Here is a 21500-nt window from a genome sequence, read left to right as displayed (position 1 = left end):
ACCATCACACGCAATGCACTCAGCAATAATCACCAGTATTAGACTTCTCTTCCTCAGTCTTTGGCCGCCAATCTCCTCCTGGGAGCTTCGTCCTGCTCCCTCTCCCGACTCTAGCTCTCAGATTGCTGGGAGGCGGCGCCTTTTATTCCTGCCCAGATGTGCTCCAGGTGGCTGATGACGATCTTCCGGCAGCACTTCCTGGTGTGGCGGAAGTGCTACCCTTTGCCCCGGAAGCACTCCGGGCGTCCCTGGCAGGTTCCTCCGCCATCTTGACAAGTGTGGCGGAAGTAATGTTCTCTCAGGTTCTAGGAGGCTTAAGATGCCCCCTGGCGGTGGCCACGGGTCCCAACGAGTTGGAAAGTCTCTCCTCCTCTCCCGTGGTCCTCTCCTGCTCCAGGACGGTTGTGTCCTCCTGACCCGGAAGCTTCTACTGCCACCTTCCGGACCTTCTAGGCGTCCCGGCCAGGTAAGAACCCCAGCCATCTGTGACAACAGTAAAAGATCAGAAATGGATCCAGAAAGGATAGAGGGACAGATATTTATAAGGTTTCTGTAAGAAATTTGCCGCTTACAGGTAAGAGGAGGGAAGAGATATTGAGACAGTGAAAAGTATCTGCTTTATGGTCAGAGAGTCCCAAATCAGTGCTGTAGATGTTGGCGACAGATAGTCCAGAAGTGCAGATCAGGTCCAGTATATGACCACCAAAGTGGGTGGGAAAATCAACATGTTGTGTCAAGTCAAGACAGTCCAGTAAGGATAGGAATTCACTTCTCAGTTTAGATGTAGTAATGTCAATATGAATGTTGAAATCACCAAGAAGGATAATTCTCTAAGAGTGAGAGCTTATGTGGGTTAAAAGTTCAATCAGATCGGATAAGAAGGATGCATTGTATTTTGGAGGACGATAAAGAACAATGAGTGAGACGGGACCTGATTCCGTTATTAGTTGAAGAGCCAGGCACTCAAAAGACAATGGACAGTCAATTGGGATTCGTTTGATGTGTAAATCCACTCTGACAATTACTGCAAGTCGTCCTCCTTGTCTTGAGCTGTGAGGAAAGTGAATCCAGGAGGTGTCGCCTCCGGGAGAGACGTAAATTTGTCCGGTTTTTGACAAGTATTCGTTAGACCACGGGTGTTGAACTCCAAGCCTGGAGGACTTTCATTCTCACCCTTTTTCAAATCAGTGACCAGTTTTCGCTGTTAATTAACTCCTTTCCCCTTCATTTTAATAGCCCTGTTTTTAAGGATTCACTCCTCTCAATTGATTCTTTTCTTCATTAAATGGCAGCCAAACAGAACTGAGATGTGAAACGAGCCAACAGGTGACCAGCCAAACTGGGGTTTCAAACTCCACCCAATTTCACTCCAATCACTTTCTTAATGAGAAGCCAATTCTTGCTGTTAATTAAACCCGTTACTTAATTCCATGGCTTCTTGCCGCTCTCATTCTGCCACAGCAGACATTTCCCAAACTGTTGATTTTCTGTTTCTGATTATTGACCTGAGAGATCAACCTTACCGAGACCCTCAACTTTCTTTGTGTTCAGATAATGTGGTTAGCTGGTCATCTGTTTGCTCGTTTTGTGTCTCATTATTGCTTGGCTTTTAATTAAGGAAATTGAAAGAACTAAGTGGTCTGAGTCGAGTTAATTAAAAAATAAGAAGGTGGTTAGAATGAAAACCTGCAGTCATTTCGGCCCTCCAGGACCGGAGTTCGACACCCCGGCGTTAGACACAGTATATCAAGTTTGGTGTCAGTGATGAATTCTGACAGCACCAATGCTTTGCCATTAAGAGATCTCAAATTTAACAATGCAATATTAGTTAATGAGGCTTCTTTTTGCACAGAGCAGTGACCGGAGTTTATTTTCACATACTGTAGGTTTGGTACACTGACACTTCTATTACCAGGGCCGTGAGTAGGATGGCGTATTCCTGAGCAGATTCCGCCTGTGTTCTTTTCAAACACAGCCCAGCGGTGGCGGCGACCTGACCCGTGATGTACATATTTCAGGCGCCACAAAATACCGCCGTCTTTCACGATGTTCCAGGCAGACCATTTGCTCTGGACAAACTGTTTAATATGAAGGAGTGTGTCACAAGAGTATTTTAGCATGATAGTGAGTAATATTTATCTGTAAAGCAGTGGAGAAGCAGCACAGCACAGCATACCGGAGCATAGCGTAGATGAGCGGCGATAGCAAAGCAGGAGGAGGTAGCAGGATTTGGAGGTTCCAACATACAGCCACAAACAGTAACGCTGGGTATTGCAGGCGTGATCACCCCAGAGCCACAAGCCAGGTGGGTACGAACATCAGATTAGTCATAAAGCACAATAAAATGAATCGGGAGCAGACCAGCATAGGGACTACAATCAAGGAGACAAACATCCCAGGCTCCTAGATCGCCAGGTGCAAAGAGATGTTCGTAGGTCTCGTCCCGTGATCCACAGGTTCAGTTGTTCTCAGCCAAAGTAAAGTCCATGAAATCTGTAAGAATTAACCAAATCCATACAATTCAAGTCAGCTGCATCCACAAACTATACGTACAATAAAGAAAATAAAACAAGTGTAAGAAAGTGTAGGATTAAGGCGAATTTTGTGAAAAGTGTTGTTAACAGGGTGGAGCGGCAACAGCATGCGTGCGCCAGCGTCCCCTCCCTGTTATTTGTTTATGAATCTAATTTCTTAAAAAATGATTTTTTGATGTATATTGGAAATAAATAAAGAAGCTTAGGAAAGATATTCATCTTGACAGTGTTAATTCTTCCAGCTAGAGTGAGATAACGGGTTGACCATCTATGCAAGTCTTGCTTCATTTTTTCCATACAGACAGCAAAATTGTGTTGATAAAGAGCTTAATGTTTACTTGTGATGTTTGCCCCTAAAATCACATCAGTTCTCAATTCCCTAAAACATGTCACCCTTCTCACAAAACTCGAAACACAAAACTAAATCTCCACAATATATTCACAAACATCTGACTGCTCCGGCAAACTGAAACAATGGACTCTAAACCAAACACGGCTTTCAGGTCGCACACACAAAGCCGATTAATGTTTTATTGTTTTATTGTTTTTTCTTTCCTTTTGTTGTTTTTTTTTTTTACAACTGCTAAAAGCACTCTGAGAGCATCACCTTCAAAGACTGAAAGTGTAAAACCAGACAGCAGGCCATAAGGGGCCTTGAAAACAATGAGAGAGACTGAGAAGCAGGCTTTACGGTAATGTGATCAAGCGCCGGTGAAGAGGAGTTTCAAAAACACCTGGCAAAGCACTTGAAATGTGGCATTAAAAAGCTTGAAGAGCTTCAAAGGAGTGGAGGAAATCTACAGGGATTTACCTTTAAATATAGGGATGTTATGCTCTACACCAGGGGTTCTCAAAGTCGGTCCTGGGGGCTCACTGTGGCTTTAGGTTTTTGCTTCAACCAGATTCAGGGAGAAGAGTTGTGTGGATTAAATAGGCTGAAATGAAACAAATCACCAGGACCAGATAATATTTACCACAGAGTTCTTAAGGAGGTTAGCGAGTTCAGATAGAAACCCTTGACACTTGGCACTGAAGAGATTCTGAAGGACTGGAAAATGACAAATATCATCCCATTACATAAAAAGGGTGACAGGGCAGATCCAGGCAACTATAGGCCAGTAAGCTTAACAAGCATCACAGGAAAATTAATGGAAGGAATTATTAAGGATAAGATTGAGCAACACATGACAAGGACAGGAGTTATTAGGGACAGTCAGTGTGGGCTCAGAAGAGGGAGGTCGTGTTTTACTAACACGTTGGAATTCTATGAGGAGGCAACAAAAGGATACGATCAAAGCAGAGCAATGAATTTCAGAAAGCATTTGATGAGGTGCCACATGAGAGGTTGGGCATCAAATTAAAAGAAGTGGCAGTTCAGGGTGATGTTTTTAGATGGGTGCAGAATTGGCTCAGACACAGGAAGCAGAGGGTGATAGTGTGAAGAACCTCATCAGAATTGGCCGATGTTAAGAGTGGTGACCAGCAGGGGGCAGTGCTGGGGCCATTGCTATTTTTAATATAAATAAATGATTTAGATAGGAATATAAGGAACGAGCTGGTCAAGTTTGTAGATGACACCAAGATAGGTGGATTAGCAGATAATTTGGAATCCGTTATATCATCACAGAAGGACTTGGACAGCAGGCAGGATTGGGCAGATTTGTAGCAGATGAAAGTTAATGTCAGTAAATGTAAAGAATTACACATAGGAAGTAAAAATGTGAGGTTTGAATACACAATGGGTGGTCAGAAAATCGAGAGTCCACCTTATGAGAAGGATTTAGGAGTCATAGTGGACTCTAAGCTATCGACTTCCAGACAGTGTTCAGAAGCCATTAAGTAGGCTAACAGAATGTCAGGTTATATAGCGCCTTGCTGTGTGGAGTACAAGTCACAGGAGGTTCTGCTCAGGCTTTATAACACACTGGTGAGGCCTCATCTGGAGTCTTGGGTGCAGTTTTGGTCTCCAGGCTACAAAAAAGGACACAGTAGCAGAAGAAAAGGTCCAGAGAAGAGCGACTAGGCTGATTCAGGGTTACAGGAGTTGATTTATGTAGCCAAATGCAAAACTAGTGAAGAAACAGTCAGAAAAGATGAGGAGGGAAAAATGTCAGTGGCCTCCACCTGTTAAACCATTCCTGTTTTGGGGGTCATCTCATTGTTGCCCCTCTAGTGCATCTGTTGTTAATTTCATTAACAGGAGCCACTGTACCAACATAGGGTCTGACAATGGGTCCAAGGATTTCATCCTGATATCTAATGGCAGCCAAGGTGCCTTTGTCAAGCCTGTAGCGGTCTGTGTGACCCTCCATGGATATGCCTCCCCAGACAATCATTAACCCACCACCAAACTGCTCATGCTGAATGATGTTACAGGCAGCATAATGTTCTCCATGGCTTCTCCAGACCCTTTCACTTCTGTCACGTGCTCAGGGTGAACCTGCTCTCATCTGTAAAAAGCACAGGGCACCAGTAGTGCATCTGCCAATTCTGGTATTCTATGGCGAATGCCAATCGAGCTGCATGCTGCTGGGCAGTGAGCTCAGGGCCCATTAGAGGACATGGGGCCCTTGGGTCACCCTCATGAAGTCTTTCTGGTTGTTTGGTCAGAGACAATCACACCAGTGGCCTGCTGGAGGTCATTTTGTAGGGCTCTGGCAGTGCTCATCCTGTTCCTCCTTGCCCAAAGGAGCAGATACTGGTCCTGCTGATGGGTTATGGACCTTCTATGGCCCTCTCCAGCTCTCCTAGAGTAACTGCTTGTCTCCTAGAATCTCCTCCATGCCCTTGAGACTGTGCAGGGAGACACAGCAAACCTTCTGGCAATGACACGTAATGATGTGCCATCCTGGAGAAGTTGGACTACCTGTGCAACCTCTGTAGGGTCCAGGTATCGCCTCATGCTACCAGTAGTGACACTGACTGTAGCCAAATGCAAAACTAGTGAAGAAACAGTCAGAAAAGATGAGGAGGGAAAAATGTCAGTGGCCTCCACCTGTTAAACCATTCCTGTTTTGGGGGTCATCTCATTGTTGCCCCTCTAGTGCATCTGTTGTTAATTTCATTAACACCACGGCAGCTGAAACTGATTAACAACCCCCTCTGCTACTTAACTGACCAGATTAACATCCCATAAGTTTCATTGACTTTATGCTATACTCTGATTAAAAAGTGTTCCTTTAATTCTTTTGAGCAGTATATATATATATATATATATATATATATATATATATATATATATATATATATATATATATATATATATATATATACATACAGTACAGGCCAAAAGTTTGGACATACAGTACCTCCTCATTCAATGTGTTTTCTTTATTTTCATGACCATTTAGATTGGTAGATTCTCACTGAAGGCATCAAAACTCTGAATGAACACATGTGGAGTTACGTACTTAACAAAAAAAGGTGACATAACTGACAACATGTTTTATATTCTAGTTTCTTCAAAATAGCCACCCTTTGCTCTGATTACTGCTTTGCACACTCTTGGCATTCTCTCGATGAGCTTCAACAGGTAGTCACCTGAAATGGTTTTCACTTCACAGGTGTGCCTTATCAGGGTTATTGAGTGGAATTTCTTGCTTTATCAATGGGGTTGGGACCAGCAGTTGTGTTGTGCAGAAGTCAGGTTAGTTGGACGACCATTTATTTTTCAACAGGACAATGACCCCAAACACACCTCCAGGCTGTGTAAGGGCTATTTGATCAAGAAGGAGAGTGATGGAGCGCTGGAAATGGTCATAAAAATAAAGAAAACACATTGAATGAGGAGGTGGGTCCAAACTTTTGGCCTGTACTATATATATATATATATATATATATATATATATATATATATATATATATATATATATATATATATATATATATATATATATTTTACCAAACCTAATTTTCTAATTTCTATATTGCTCCCAAAGCACAGAATCTGGGAAATAACAGTTCACTTAATTAGCCCAGGATTCCCATTAAAAACAGAAGCTGGTTGGTACAAAAAGCTGTGGGCACAGGAGATCCCCACGTTGAGAACCCTTTGCTCCACACATTTTTGTTTGACTTTACCTGTCAATTGCAACGCCGCTCACCAAAAAAAAAAAAGTCCAGTGAAAGCAAAAGAAACGACGAGAGGATTAAATGGGAGAGCACAAAAAAAGTAAACGTACATGGAAGCAAAGTTAAAAATGCGAGTCAAATCGAGTCGCTCAGTAAGCTGCTTGTTTCTACACTCTTCAGGATTTGCTGATTTGCTTTATTGCTGTTTCTTTGCTCTTCTTTATCTAAGGAGTACAAATATCTGTTTGAAGGTTCTGGCCAGGGTTCTGACAAGACGCTAGAGGACAAATTTTTTGAACATGAGGTAAGCTGATGTTTATTTCTTTTTTTAAGTATTGAGTGTTGACTTTGATCTTAGAAGTGTCCCTTTTGGTATTTTATTACTATTATTATTATTATTATTATTATTAAAATATGACAGAATGTTGACAAAACATACAGGGAGATTCACTCGAAAGAAGCCCCGAATATTCTGTTGTAACTTCCGTTAGGAGGACGCAATCAGAACCAAATAAAATCCGCTATCTACCGTGACGTATGTGTAATCGATTGCATTACCTGCGATGCTGGAAGTTTTCTGCCAGACACATTTCGACGTGGTGCTCCATGTTATTGAACGTATCGTAAGCGTCTCTGGGGGAACAGCAGCAATTTCACGTTGGATATTTTCCTTCAAATCTTCCACGTTGTGAGGTTTGTTCTGATAGACTTTTCTGTTGAGCAAACCCCAAAGGAAGAAGTCTGGCGGTGTCAGATCCGGTGACCGTGGTGCCAAAGCCCCTTTGAAACTACCCTGTTGAAGAAGAAGGACCCCATTTCTGCCAGGCTCCTCGCCGATGTGTGACACATTGCTCCATCTTGCTGGAAGTAACCTTCCGTTAACTCTGCATTTCTCAGCCTTTAATTATTTGCGACCCAAGTTTTCATAACAGTTTTAATCGCACCCCCCTAATGTTTTTTTGAAACCCTAATAAAATGTATTCCTATATTTTTTGCTGCCAATACACGGCTACAAATTTTATTATACCTACTTGTACTTAAGTTTTATCGACATTTGTCTAACTCTATATTTATTTTTCTAGTATCAAAATGTAGTTTGTTTGTTTTGGTTTCAATAGATGTATTTTTTATATTTTCGATTCTTGTTTTCTTTTTTTCACATCTTCACGCCCCCCTTTTTTTGTTACTTTTGGGGGGGCGCACCCCACAGGTTGAGAACCGCCACCAGTTGATTCTGACATCGCTTAAACGAATTGGTGACCCAGTAGGTTTGCACCATGAAGACACGCTGCTCAATACTGTACACCACCATCTTGATGAGAAGTCAAGTGACTGAGTGAAGGGGTATGGGCTGTAGGCACCCAGAAGTTGAAAATGGAGGTTAAAAGTCATGACGTCTGTCCGGCACCTACCTCATCGCTTGTTGGAAGCTCCATATACTGAGGAGCACATTGCACGTTGTTCCGTTCAGATTTCTTCGTCCTAGCGAGAGTTATTACAGAATATCCGGGGCTTCTTTCGAGTGAATCTACCTGTACAAACATCAAAATAATACTCTGCACATCGTTCATATCTCCTTTCCCAATTCACTCATCCAACTTTCAATATTTATATCCATTGCTGACAAGCCAGTCCTACAAGCATAGAGGTTATTGGCCACATCGGGGCACACTAGAAAGGTCCAGAGCAAAGTGAAATGTCTGAGACGATGGGTGGCATTGAAGGGACTCCGAGCATCACACTGAATGACATCCTTGGATACATTTCAAAAACAATCGTGACTTGGTTTAATATAAAACTTACAACTTGCTACAATGATGGAAATGGAGTGTGCCAGTGACAATCGCTTGAAAAGTCGTGTAATGTGACACGGCCGTAATTAGATAGATAGATAGATAGATAGATAGATAGATAGATAGATAGATAGATAGATAGATAGATAGATAGATAGATAGATAGATAGATACTGTGACGTCCCGTCGAATAAACACACTCAGGAGCTGCTTATACGAGGAAGTCTTCCAAATACCAACTGGCTTTTTATTGAATATGCCGTGATATAAATGGTGCCCTACCGCTGCTCATTGTCTGGGTCATGGGGACACCTCCAAAATAACAAAGACAAATCACCTTCATCCTATCTACCTCTCTTAAACTGTTCACTTCCTTTTACCACCTGATGCTATCCTCCTTTTTGCTCCAGCCCCCCCAACATCTCCCCTTTTCTTCACGCACTGTAAATTAACCCGGACCCCTGTCACTCAACTCTCTCTCTCTCTCTCTCTCTCTGTGCCCCAAGCCCTTACAGTGTTCCCCCAAGACTCCACCCCAACACTGCTTCCATTCCCTACAGCCCATGCAATGGCAAGACATGTCACAATACTTTATTAATCCCAAGGTGAAATTCCCATACTCCAGCAGCAGCATACATAAAGAACAATATTAAATTAAAGAGTGATAACAATGCAGGTATAACAGACAATAACTTTGTATTATTTTAACGTTTACCCCCCTGGGTGGAATTGAAGAGTCGCATAGTGTGGGGTCTCCTCAGTCTGTCAGTGGAGCAGGATGGTGACAGCAGTCTGTCTCTGAAGCTGCTCCTCTGTCTGGAGATGATCCTGTTCAGTGGATTCTCCATGATTGACAGGAGTCTGCTCAGCCGCCGCTCTGCCACGGATGTCAAACTGTCCAGCTCCATGTCTACAATAGAGCCTGCCTTCCTCACCAGTTTGTCCAGGTGTGAGGCGTCCCTCTTCTTTATGCTGCCTCCCCAGCACACCACCACGTAGAAGAGGGCGCCACAACCGTCTGATAGAACATCTGCAGCATCTTATTGCAGATGTTGAAGGATGCCAGCCTTCTAATGAATAACAACAACAACAACATTTATTTATATAGCACATTTTCAAAAATGTAGCTCAAAGTGCTTTACAAAATGAAGAATAGAAAAATAGAAGACACAATAAAAAATAAAAATAAGTCAACATTAATTAACATAGAATAAGTAAGGTCCAATGGCCAGGGTGGACAGAAAAAACAAAAAAAAACTCCAGAGGCTGGAGAAAAAAAATAAAATCTGTAGGGATTCCAGATCAAGAGACTGCCCAGTCCCCTCTGAAGTATAATGAAGTATAGTCTGCTCTGACCTTTCTTGCACAGATCATCAGTATTGGCAGTCCAGTCCAATTTGTCATCCAGCTGCACTCCCAGGTATTTATAGGTCTGTACCCTCTGCACAGTCACCTCTGATGATCACGGGGTCCATGAGGGGCCTGGTCCTCCTAAAATCCATCACCAGCTCCTTGGTTTTGCTGGTGCTCAGGTGTAGGTGGTTTGAGTCACACCATTTAACAAAGTCCTTGATTAGGTTGATTAATTGGACAAAGAGGAAGGTGAAGTATCAAGTCAAAGAAGGTTACAGCAAAGCTGTGTAACAAACACACATGTCAGGACTCATCTGGAGGACTGTGTTCAGTCTTGGGCTGCATATAACAAAAAAAGACATAGCAGAGCTGGAGAAGGTCCAGAAAAAGAGTGGTTGGGCTGCAAAATACGAGCTTTGGCAGACGAATGAAGGAGCTGAATGGACCTTGTCAGTGTGAGTAAATGGAGATGAAGAGGTCACATGACAGAAATGTTCAAAGCTGTGAGGGGAATAAACCTCTACTCACACTTACCATGCTAGGCCCCATTTGGGTCAGTGACCCAAAAGCATTTATAGTTGTGATGGCCACCACATTGATACTCTCCTAGTCGGTAGGTGGCAGTGTTTGGACAATGCTGCATACCTAACAATTTCAAAGCAGAGGACGTGAATTGTTTACATGATTGTCCAGCAAAAGATGCCTACAAGAAAGTACAGGAAAGTAGGTTGAAGTAGCATGGACATGTGATGAGAGACAATGTGGGCTGAAGAGTGAATGGCAATGGAAGTGCAATGGGAGAGAAACTGAGGGAGGCCAAAGCGGAGGTGGGTGGATGGGGTAAAAGAAGATCTGAAGGGATAGGGCCTGACTGGGGAGGAGGTGCAGGACCAAGCTGTACTATACAATACAATTTATTTTTATATAGCCCATAATCACACAAGGAGTGCCGCAATGGGCTTTAACAGGCCCTGCCTCTTGACAGACCCCCAGCCTTGACTCTCTAAGAAGAACAAGGAAAAACCTTGTAGGGAAAAACAAATGGAAGAAACCTCAACAAAGACAGTTCAAAGTGAGACCCCTTTCCAGGTAGGTTGGGCATGAAGAGGGTGTCAAAGAAAAAAAGGGGGTCAATACAACACAATACACAGGACAGAACACAAGTAACCCTCAATACAATAGAATAGTGCAATAGAAATATTACAAGTACAGAGAAGAATTCAACAGGAGATGATATCCCATAAAAGGATTTGGATTTGTTCAGAGTCCTGGAGACCTCAGCCATCAAGCTCCCTACCCTACTGGCCATTTCACAGCCGAGTCAGCGCTGAGCCAGCCAATCCGATGACAGGACCCCTCTACCGTAGGCAGACAGAACAACTTGGCAGGTGAGCAGTGGCACCAAGTGCTACATTTGAGAACCGAGAAGAGAAACAGAACAGGTGATGATTAGTAATAAATTCTAACTATCATATTACTTATTATGTTTTAGTGCTAATGACTAACAACAGAGATGCAGTCTGTACAGTTAATCAGCAGCTCTAGTCAGGGTGATATATGGAGAAGGTTGATCAAGCGCATCGTCCCAACATAGGCGTGGCAAAAGATGAACAGGAGGAAGAAGATACAGGTCATTATAAATCAAAGAAGATGGTGGTGCTGGTGTTATGAGCTGTACACTCACCCGCGGGTTCCAGAAATGAACATCGACCTCCAGTGTCAAACCTCATCAGGTAGAAGGTGTGGGACTTCTGGTCTGATAGAAGAGGATATAGTGTCAGTAGTCAGTTGGGTGGTCTGCCCTGAATGTAGAAAAAGGAGAAGTCATTTCCGACAGCATCCTCTCGTGCTCGGGAGTGATACTGAAACCTTTGTAGCTGCCCCTTACTCACGGGTCTTGGACAATACAGAGTATTAGGTTACCAAACAGCGTAATAGATAGGCTTGGATTGGCTGATTCAGCTGTGGAATGGCCAATTGGGGAAGGCAGCTTGATGGCTGAGGTCTCCGGGACCTCACACCACGGGTGTCAAACTCTGGTCCTTGAGGGCCACAGTGGCTGCATGTTTTCATTCTAACCATCTTCATTTGTGAGCCATTTCTACTGCTAATTAACTTCTTTTGCCTTCATTTTAATTAACTTGACTCAGGCCCCTTAGTTGTCTCTTTTTCCTTAATTAGTAGCCAAACAATAATGAGACATCAAACAAGCCACCATATGACCAGCTCACCTGTGCCCATCACACAATATCTGAAAATAAAGAAAGGTGAAGGTCTTAGTAAGGTTGATCTCTCAGGTCACCAAAACATTTTAATGGTGTTCTTAGAAAAAACAGAAAACTCAGCAGTTTTGGAAATGGCAGAATGAGAGCAGCAACAAGCCATTGAATTAAATAACGGGCTTAATTAACAGCAAGAATCAGCTTCTCATTAAGAGAGAAGAGTGAAATTGGTTGAAGTTTGAAGCTCCAGTTTAGCTGGTCATCTGTTGACTCGTTTCACGTCTCATTTCTGTTTGGCTGTCATTTAATGAAGAAATAAATCAATTCAGAGGACTGAATTCTTAAAAACGGGGCTATTGAAATGAAGGGAAAAGGAGTTAATTAGTGAAAACTACTCACTGATTAGGAAAAGGGTTCGAATGAAAACCTGTAGCCACTGCGGCCCTCCAGGCCCGGAGTTCGACACCCCTGCTCTAAACAAATCCAAATCATATTATATGATATTATCTACTGTTAGATTCTGCTCCATACTTGTAATATTTCGATTTTTATACCGTATTAAGCATGACTTGTGTTCTGTCCTGTGTGTTGCGTTGTATTGACCCCCCTTTTTCTTTTTGACACCCACTGCACACCCAACCTGCCTTTCCTGAGGTTTCTTCCATTTTTTTCCCCTTCAAGGGTCTTCTTAGAGAGTCAAGGCTGGGGGGCCGTCAAGGGGCAGGGCCTGTTAAAGCCCATTGCGGCACTTCTTGTGTAATTTTGGGCTAAACAAAACCAAAATAAATTGTATTGCATAGAAGTACTTTGGAGACCTTCCAGTCTCAACTTGACAGTTTTTTGAAGGATTTAAGCGTGTTGCTGATGGGCCTGGTCGGTCAAAATAGTCACTTCTTCTCAAAACGTCTGTCATGCTCTTACATTTGTCTTGTTAACACAAATCAAACAAAAGCTTCGGTACCAAAGTGCAAATTGTGTAAACTTTCCTCACTTTTGGCTCTTTTTCTCTAGGTGAAGATGAACGTCCTGGCCTTTCTTAACCAGTTTCATTATGGAGTCTTCTACGCCTACATTAAGCTGAAGGAGCAGGAGTGTCGGAACATTGTGTGGATTGCAGAGTGCATCTCCCAAAGGCACAGAACGAAGATAGACAATTACATTCCAATTTTGTAAAGTGAGAATTAGAGATCATTGCCTAACATTTTGCGTTTGTCTTTGTAGGATTACCTGAGCACACCTGCCCGGTTTTTAGAAATGTTTTAAACTGTAACTGTGTCTGGTTAAGGTAGCCATTAATCGAATTATAATGTTGTTTATTACTCATTTCAAGAGAGCACATTCAGTCTGTTAAAGCCATAAACCGTAAACCGATACTAATAAATGTATTGTACTCGAGGGATCGCTGTGGGTCCTTCTGTTTTCTCCTCTTTGAGTCGGCTTTGTCATTAGTGGAGCCCCTCTGGGGTCTGTTCTTGGACTGTTATGTTTTCTGATTTACATTAATGACGTTGATTCTGGTGCTGTAAATTTGCAGATGACACTAAAATTGGAGGGATGGCAGACACTGAGGAGGTAGCAAAAAGAATTCAGAAAGACTTGGACAAGCTTCAGGATTTGGAGAATGCAAAAAAATGCTACACGTGGGCAACAGGAACACTGATTATAAATCAATATGGGAGACACTGAGGTACAGGAAGAGACCTCAGAAAAGGATTTAGGAGTTTATGTTGACACATTTTTATCATCTACAATTGTGCTTGAAAGTTTGTGAACCCTTTAGAATTTCCTATATTTCTGCATAAATATGACTTAAAACATCATCAGATTTTCACTCAAGTCCTAAAAGTAGATAAAGAGAAACCAGTTAAACAAATGAGACAAAAATATTATACTTGGTCATTTATTTATTAAGGAAAATGATCAAATATTACATATTTGTGAGTGGCAAAAGTATGTGAACCTTTGCTTTCAGTATCTGGTGTGACCCCCCAATAACTCAACTAAACGTTTCCAGTAACTTCTGATCATTCCTGCACACCGGCTTGGAGGAATTTTCGCCCATTCCTCCGTACAGAAAAGCTTCAACTCTGGGATGTTGGTGGGTTTCCTCACATGAACTGCTCTCTTCAGGTCCTTCCACAACATTTCGATTGGATTAAGGTCAGGACTTTGACTTGGCCATTCCAGAACATTCACTTTATTCTTCTTTAACCATTCTTTGGTAGAATCACTTGTGTGCTTAGGGTTGTTGTCTTGCTGCATGACCCACCTTCTCTTCAGACTCAGTTCATGGACAGATGTCCTGACATTTTCCTTTAGAATTCTCTGATTTAATTCAGAATTTATTGTTCCATCAATGAAGGCAAGCCATCCTGGCCCAGATGCAGCAAAGCAGGCCCAAACCGTGATACTACCACCACCATGTTTCACAGATGGGATAAGGTTCTTATGCTGGAATGCAGTGTTTTCATTTCTCCAAACATAACGCTTTTCATTTAAACCAAAAAGTTCTATTTTGGTCTCATCCGTCCACAGAACATTCTTCCAATAGCCTTCTGGTTTGTCCACGTGATCTTCAGCAAACTGCAGACGAGCAGCAATGTTTTTTTTGGACAGTAGTGGCTCTCCTTGCAACCCTGCCATGCACACCATTGTTCTTCAGTGTTCTCCTGATGGTGGACTCATGAACATGAACATCAGCCAATGTGAGAGAGGCCTTCAGTTGCTTAGAAGTTACCCTGTGGTCCTTTGTGACCTCGCTGACTATTACACGTGTGCCTTCCTCTTGAGTGATCTTTGTTGGTCGACCACTCCTGGGGAGGGTAACAATGGTCTTGAATTTCCTCCATTTGTACACAATCTGTCTGACTGTGGATTGGTGGAGTCCAAACTCTTTAGAGATGGTTTTGTAACCTTTAACAGCCTGATGAGCATCAACAACTCTTTTTGTGATGTCCTCAGAAATCTCCTTTGTTCGTGCCATGATACACTTCCACAAACCTGTGTTGTGAAGAGCAGACTTTGATAGATCCTGTTCTTTAAATGACACAGAGTGCCCACTCACACCTGATTGGCATCCCATTGACTCGAATTTCACCTTCAAGCTAACTGATCATCCATGAGGCTCACATACTTTTGCTCATTTGATCATTTTCCTCAATAAATAAATGACCAATTATAATATTTTTGTCTCATTTGTTTAACTGGTTTCTCTTTATCTACTTTTAGGACTTGAGTGAAAATCTGATGACATTTTAGCTCATATTTATGCAGAAATATAGAAAATTCTAAAGGGTTCATAAACTTTCAAGCACAACTGTAAGCAACGTACGGAAGAAATTAATGGCAAATGAAATGTTTGGTTATATCATAAAAACTGTTGAATTTAAGTCAAGTGACGTTATGCTCAGACTATATAGCACTAGCGAGATCACATCTGGAGTGCTGTGTGCAGTTTTGATCACCACAGCACTTGAGGCTGTGCAGAGGAGAGCAACCAGGTGCATCATGGGACTTGAGGACATGACAGACTCTGAGAATTAATAGACGAGATTAGACAGGAGTCCCTGTGGACTGTGATGTTTGCTGATGACATTGTGATCTCCAGTGAGAGTGGGGAGCAGGTTGAGAAGACCCTGGAGAGGTGGAGATATGAGGTGGAGAGGAATGAAGGTCAGTAGGACCACCAAGACAGAATATATGTGTGTGAATGAAAAGGAGGTCAATGGAATGATGAGGATGCAGGGAGTAGAGTTGGCGAAGGTGGATGAATTTAAATACTTGGGATCAACAGTACAGAGTAACGGGGATTGTGGAAGAGAAGTGAAAAAGAGAGTGCAGGCAAGGTGGAGAGGGTGGAGAAGAGTGTCAGGAGTGATTTGTGACAGACTGGTATCAGCAAGAGTGAAAGGGAAGGTCTGCAGGACGGTAGTGAGACCAGCTATGTTATATGGGCTGGAGACAGTGGCACAGGAGACAGAGCTGGAGGTGACAGAGTTAAAAATGTTAGATTTGCATTGGGTGTGACGAGGATTGTCAGGATTAGAAAGGAGGACATTAGAGGGTCAGCTCAGGTTGGACAGTTGAGAGACAAATTCAGAGAGGCGAGATGGCATTGGTTTGGTCATGAGCAGAGGAGAGATGAGGGGTATATCAGGAAAAGGGTGCTAAGGATAGAGCTGTCAGGGAAGAGGAGAAGAGGAAGGCCTAAGAGAAGGTTTATGGATGTGGTGAGAGAGGACATGCAGGTGATGTGTGTAACAGAGCAAGATTGAGAGGACAGGAAGATATGGAAGAAGACGATCCGCTGTGGCAACCCCTAATGGGAGCAGCCGAAAGAAGAAGTCTGTGCATGGAAGACTACGTGATGACTTAATCCAGATCTTCAGAATCCTCAAAAACATTGATGAAGAAGATCCAGCAACATTCTCTCAGCTTAAAGGGTGAATCACATACTTGAGGACACGAGTGGAAATGAAGGGGAAGTGCACTTAAGACTGAAGCAAGGAAGCGCTTTTTTACACAAAGAGTTGTGGAATTCTGGAACAAACGATCGAGACATGGCGTTGAAGCAGAACCCTTGACAACTTTTAAGAATATTCTGGATGAGATATGGGGACAGCTTAGCTGTTATCCAAACAAATGGGCTTGAAGGACTGAATGATCTCCTCTCCTTTGTCAAATTTCTTAGTTTTATTTCTTGCCGCTTCTTTTGATGTTTTCTTCTCATACCCTTTATGACCACAACAGAGACCCACAGTGAGGTAAAAAAAGAAAAGGAATGCTGGGGCACCAGGCAGGATATCCCTTTTTATAAGGTCATAAATTAACATAAGGACAGAGCTCGGGGCACAAAAGGAAAAGGCTCTTGATGTCCCACTGTTTTCAAAGCAAAAGTAATACTTTGTCTGGAACTCTGGGTCCACTAGTGAAAACATTCATCCGGGTATCGTCTGTCTTTATGCTGGCTACGCAGGAAGGGGGTGGTCATACAGGACAGAGCACGGGGAGCGCTAGGCGACCTCTTTCAAATATCGGCAGCCATCATTAAATTTGCTTTGTGTCCTTAGAAATATAATGACGTAACTTCTCTCCTGAAACTGCTGGTCTACAACTGCTGGCCTAGACCTGCAGTGACATATGGTGCTGTGGCTCTGAAACTGGATGCTTCTCACCTCTTTGGACTTTGCATCTAGATTTTGATAAAAGAGAAGAAATCGGTGGCCAGGGTGGCATGACTTACCTGATCAAAGCCAGGAAGGTGGTCGCCAGGCACTTATGTGTGACACCTTATAGGTCTTCTCGTCTGTTATTTTTTTGAGATACTTTGTTTCACTCCTCCACATTATATGTCCATACCACTGTGGCTGTTTTATTTCTGAGGTTTCCACAAGTGGCTGTATTTCCAGTTCTTCACGGATTCTTTAACTTTTTTTTTATCCTGTCTCTTTTTGTTTTACCTATCGCTTTTTGTGAGAAGTCAAGCAAAACAACATCTTTTATTGACTAACTGAACTGACTACAATACGCAAACTTTCGAGGCAACTCCGGCCCCTTCTTCAGGCGAGATGTCATACAGCAGGGGTCTGAGTTGCCTCGAAAGCTTGCATATTGTAGTCAGTTCAGTTAGCCAATAAAAGATGTCGTTTTGCTTGATTTCTCACTACATCCATAATGGCTAACAGGATACTTCTTGTAAAGATTTCATGTCAACTGCTGTGTTTTTGGGTCTTTGCCCAAGATTCTGCAGTGTATATGATTGGTGGTACATATATGGTTTCATGTAGATACAGTACATCTTTGCATTTGTTATCCACATTATCTATTTCCTCCCTGTTAGGGTATTGATAATTTGACAGTATCCTTCATTTGCTTTGTTTATTTTGTTTCTAATTTTATCATCTGTCCTTCCATCTTCATTTATTATTACTCCCGGGTATGCACCTATGGACATGTTTTGTAGTCATTTCCAATTGTATTCACATTTGTCATTTCTCTTCTTGATCTTTCCCTGTTACTTTTCATTGCTTTACTTTGCTCTACTTTGATTATCATTAGTAACTAGCTTGCTCTTCCATGTTATTAATTTCCATTGTCACTGTTACTCACCAAATGCAGTTAATGTTATATTGTCTGCATAGTTTATTAAATAACAAAAAATATATATATGTATATATACATACTGTATGTAATATATGTATAATTATATATATATTGGGCAGCATGGTGGTGTGGTGGGTAGCACTGCTGCCTCACAATTAGGAGACCCAGGTTCGCTTCCCGGGTCCTCCCTGCATGGAGTTTGCATGTTCTCCCCGTGTCTGCATGGGTTTCCTCCCACAGTCCATAGACATGCAGGTTAGGTGGATTGGTGGTCCTAAATTGTCCCGTGTGTGTGCTTTTTGTGTGTGAATGTGTGCGCCTTGCGGTGGGCTGGCGCCCTGCCCGGGGTTTGTTTCCTGCCTTGTGCCCTGTGTTGGCTGGAATTGGCTCCAGCAGACCCCTGTGACCCTGTAGTTGCTCGCCCACCCCCCAACCAAGCACCCTAACCCACCCGAGAGGCACGCTTCACGCTCACCACTTTGTGTCTCTCCCGCTCGCATTGTGGGGCTGAATGCATGCTAAGGAGATGCGGACGGATCAGAAGCTGGTTTGCTGATGCTGCATGTCGTGCTGAGCGACGATCATTTAAAAACCTGTACAGCAGCTGTCCTTTTGTCTCACTTCCTTGTTTTGTGGGACGTTAAATTGTCTCCGAGAAATTATTTGTAAGTAGGACGTGTTGTGCAAGTAGTCTCTTAGTGACTTCAAAGTGTCTCTCCGAGATTATCACGTCTCGACCCAAGATTTTTTTATATAATAGATATGTATATGTATATATGTATATGTACAGTATATGTAATGTACAGTATATATATATATATGTATGTATGTATATATGTAATCCAAGAAGGAGGCTGCAATCCAAGGGGATGGGGAGGTGGGACCTCAGGAGTAGGGAGCTGGGCAGGGCCCTCCTCACTGTCCTGTTTTTTCAAGGGCGAAGGAGCAGGGGACAGCTAGTATGTATATATACTGTATATAGTGATAGACGGCCAGAAACCCTGCCCCGCCAGGACGCCTGGAGGAAGGACGGACCGGGACAGCGGCACTTCTCTTCCCTGGGTGCCTGGACAGTCCTTGAGCCCTGGAGGATAGCACTTCTGCCACACCAGGAAATGCTGCTGGGCCAGGGATGGTGTACGCCCATAATGCTTCCAGGTGCAAGGGCAGAACTTCTGCCACACTGGGGAATGCTGCCGGAAGTTCGTCATTGTGCACCTTGAGCACATCCGAGGCGTTATAAAAGAGTCTGCCTCACTCCATTCAGGGAGCCGGAGTTGGGTGGAAGAGGATGGAGCTTGCAAGACAGGAGTGGAGGTGGCCGAAGGAACTAGGACTGAGCAAACCGTAAACATTGTATGTAGTGAGATGTATGCAAACGCGTGTGTGGTGGACATTGTGGTGCCGTGTCTGTCTGTGGCCGGGCTATCTATCTATCTATCTATATATATATATATATCCATCCATCCATTATCCAACCCGCTGAATCTGAACACAGGGTCACAGGGGTTTGCTGGAGCCAATCCCAGCCAGCACAGGGCACAAGTGGAACCAAATCCCGGGCAGGGTGCCAACCCACCGCAGTATATATACTACTACTCTGTATATATAAAATCCTAAGCCTAAAAGTATAACAATTTTGTGCAAAGATTTTATGTCACTTTTTATGTCACATTTTAAATCGGGCTTATTTTAAAACCTACATATATATATGTTTGGCATCATTCTTTTCAGAATTTATCAAACTTTAATGTGATGTTAGATTTTCAGATTCTTATTCTGTTTTTAAATTATAAACTAAAAAATATCCTGCGAGATGAGACTTAACCTAGAGTGAGATTTAACCACGCATGGGGCCAGAAATACAAGACAAAAAGTAGGACAGCTGCCATACAGGCTTTTCAATGTTCGAAGCACTGCGTGAGATGCAGATCATGCGGCACGGCAGCAGCAGCAAACCAGAAGCTGATCAAGCAAAGAGGGAGTAAAAAAAAAAGCTATTTGTTTCCCTTTGTACCACCGTTTTAAGAGGGGGTTTGGAGGAGCGACTGCATCTCCTTGGGGTGCGCTCAGCCCCCCTCTTCACAACATGAGTGGCAGACCGAAGGTGCCAGGGGGGGCTTGCCCCCCTAGTGTGTATATATATGTGTGTATATATATCCATCCATCCATCCATTATCCAACCCACTATATCCTGACTACAGGGTCACGGGGGTCTGCTGCAGCCAATCCCAGCCAACACAGGGTACAAGGCAGGAAACAAACACCAGGCAGGGCGCCAGCCCACCGCAGGGCATACACACACACACACACCAGGGACAATTTAGGATTGTCAATGCACCTAACTTGCAAGTCTTTGGACTGTGGAAGAAAGCCCACGCAGACACGGGGAGAACATGCAAACTCCACGCAGGGAGGACCCGGGAAGAGAACCCAGGTCTCCTTACTGCGAGGCAGCAGTGCTACCCACTGCGCCACTGTGCCACCCTGCTCTTATGTTTCTCCATTTAATTGTAGCATTCCCACACCATTTCTGATGTAATACTTTTAATATTTTCAAATTTTGCCTCTCGTTTGCATATCTTCATGGCATTCTGTCAAATGCTGCTTTTAAATCAATAAACACCAGGTATACTTATTTATTTTATCTAAACTTTTCTCAGTTATTGTTCTTATGGTGGAAATATGTGTTTGCCTTCTTGTTCCATTTGCTCATCTTTTAATGTATTCTCCATTGTGTGATGATGTGGGTTCTGGCTCCACACTCCCATCTGATTTTTGGAAGCACTTGAACCCAACACCGTCGATAACGTAACCGAGTGAGCTAGTCAGTGAAGGCAAATAAACACTTGAGCAAGGGGTGGTGCAAAAAGTGAATAGTGCTTTTATTTAAAACAGTCAACAAAACAGGTGTTCAAATAGTGCAGTTCTCAAAGTTCTTTAAATAAATAATCCATTAAAAGAACATGGAGGTAAAACCAATAAATAGAAAAAAAACAATCCTTAAAAACCAGAGGTTAAAATCTTCTCATGGAAGCAGTCTTAAAAACAACAAACAAGCTTGGTGCTTCTTTTCTGTTAGCGTCTCACCTGCTTATCCCGTTTGGGCTTAGCAGCAGGCAAGACGCTCTCTGCAGCTGCCCTCCTCTACACACTCGAGACTGGAGACCTCCCGATCCCTGGCTTCGGTTTGGCTCTCATCCCAGTCCCCGAGACTTGATTACCCCAATGGCCAGGACGCACACATTGGGGACTCCACCACCAAGTCTCCCGACTTCCGCTGCTTTTCCGCGGCCTTCTGCGGCTCATCGCTTTCACCAGGTCACTCCCGCTACATGGTCGCTCAGCGGGAGCAACATCCACTCAAACACCCGGGTGACGGCCTTACACCCAGCTTCCTCACAGCTGCCTTTGAGCGCTCGATC

General features: G+C 43.1%; 1 protein-coding gene across 1 annotated transcript in view; it reads left to right on the top strand.

Moving 5' to 3' along the window:
• Nucleotides 1–13368, top strand: part of LOC120530121 (V-type proton ATPase subunit d 2-like) — a 38246-nt gene extending 24878 nt beyond the window's left edge. Inside the window, exons 7-8 of the mRNA XM_039754300.1 lie at nucleotides 6835–6909; nucleotides 12985–13368. Of these exons, the coding sequence (XP_039610234.1) occupies nucleotides 6835–6909; nucleotides 12985–13146 (237 nt within the window). The 3' untranslated portion in view covers nucleotides 13147–13368. The remainder of the gene's footprint in view (nucleotides 1–6834; nucleotides 6910–12984) is intronic.
• Nucleotides 13369–21500: the final 8132 nt, after the last annotated feature.

The sequence above is a fragment of the Polypterus senegalus genome, chromosome 5 (genome assembly GCF_016835505.1).
Source record: "Polypterus senegalus isolate Bchr_013 chromosome 5, ASM1683550v1, whole genome shotgun sequence".
Lineage (NCBI taxonomy): Eukaryota > Metazoa > Chordata > Cladistia > Polypteriformes > Polypteridae > Polypterus > Polypterus senegalus.
Note: the sequence above shows the minus strand (reverse complement) of the source record. Positions and strands in the feature narration are given on the sequence as shown.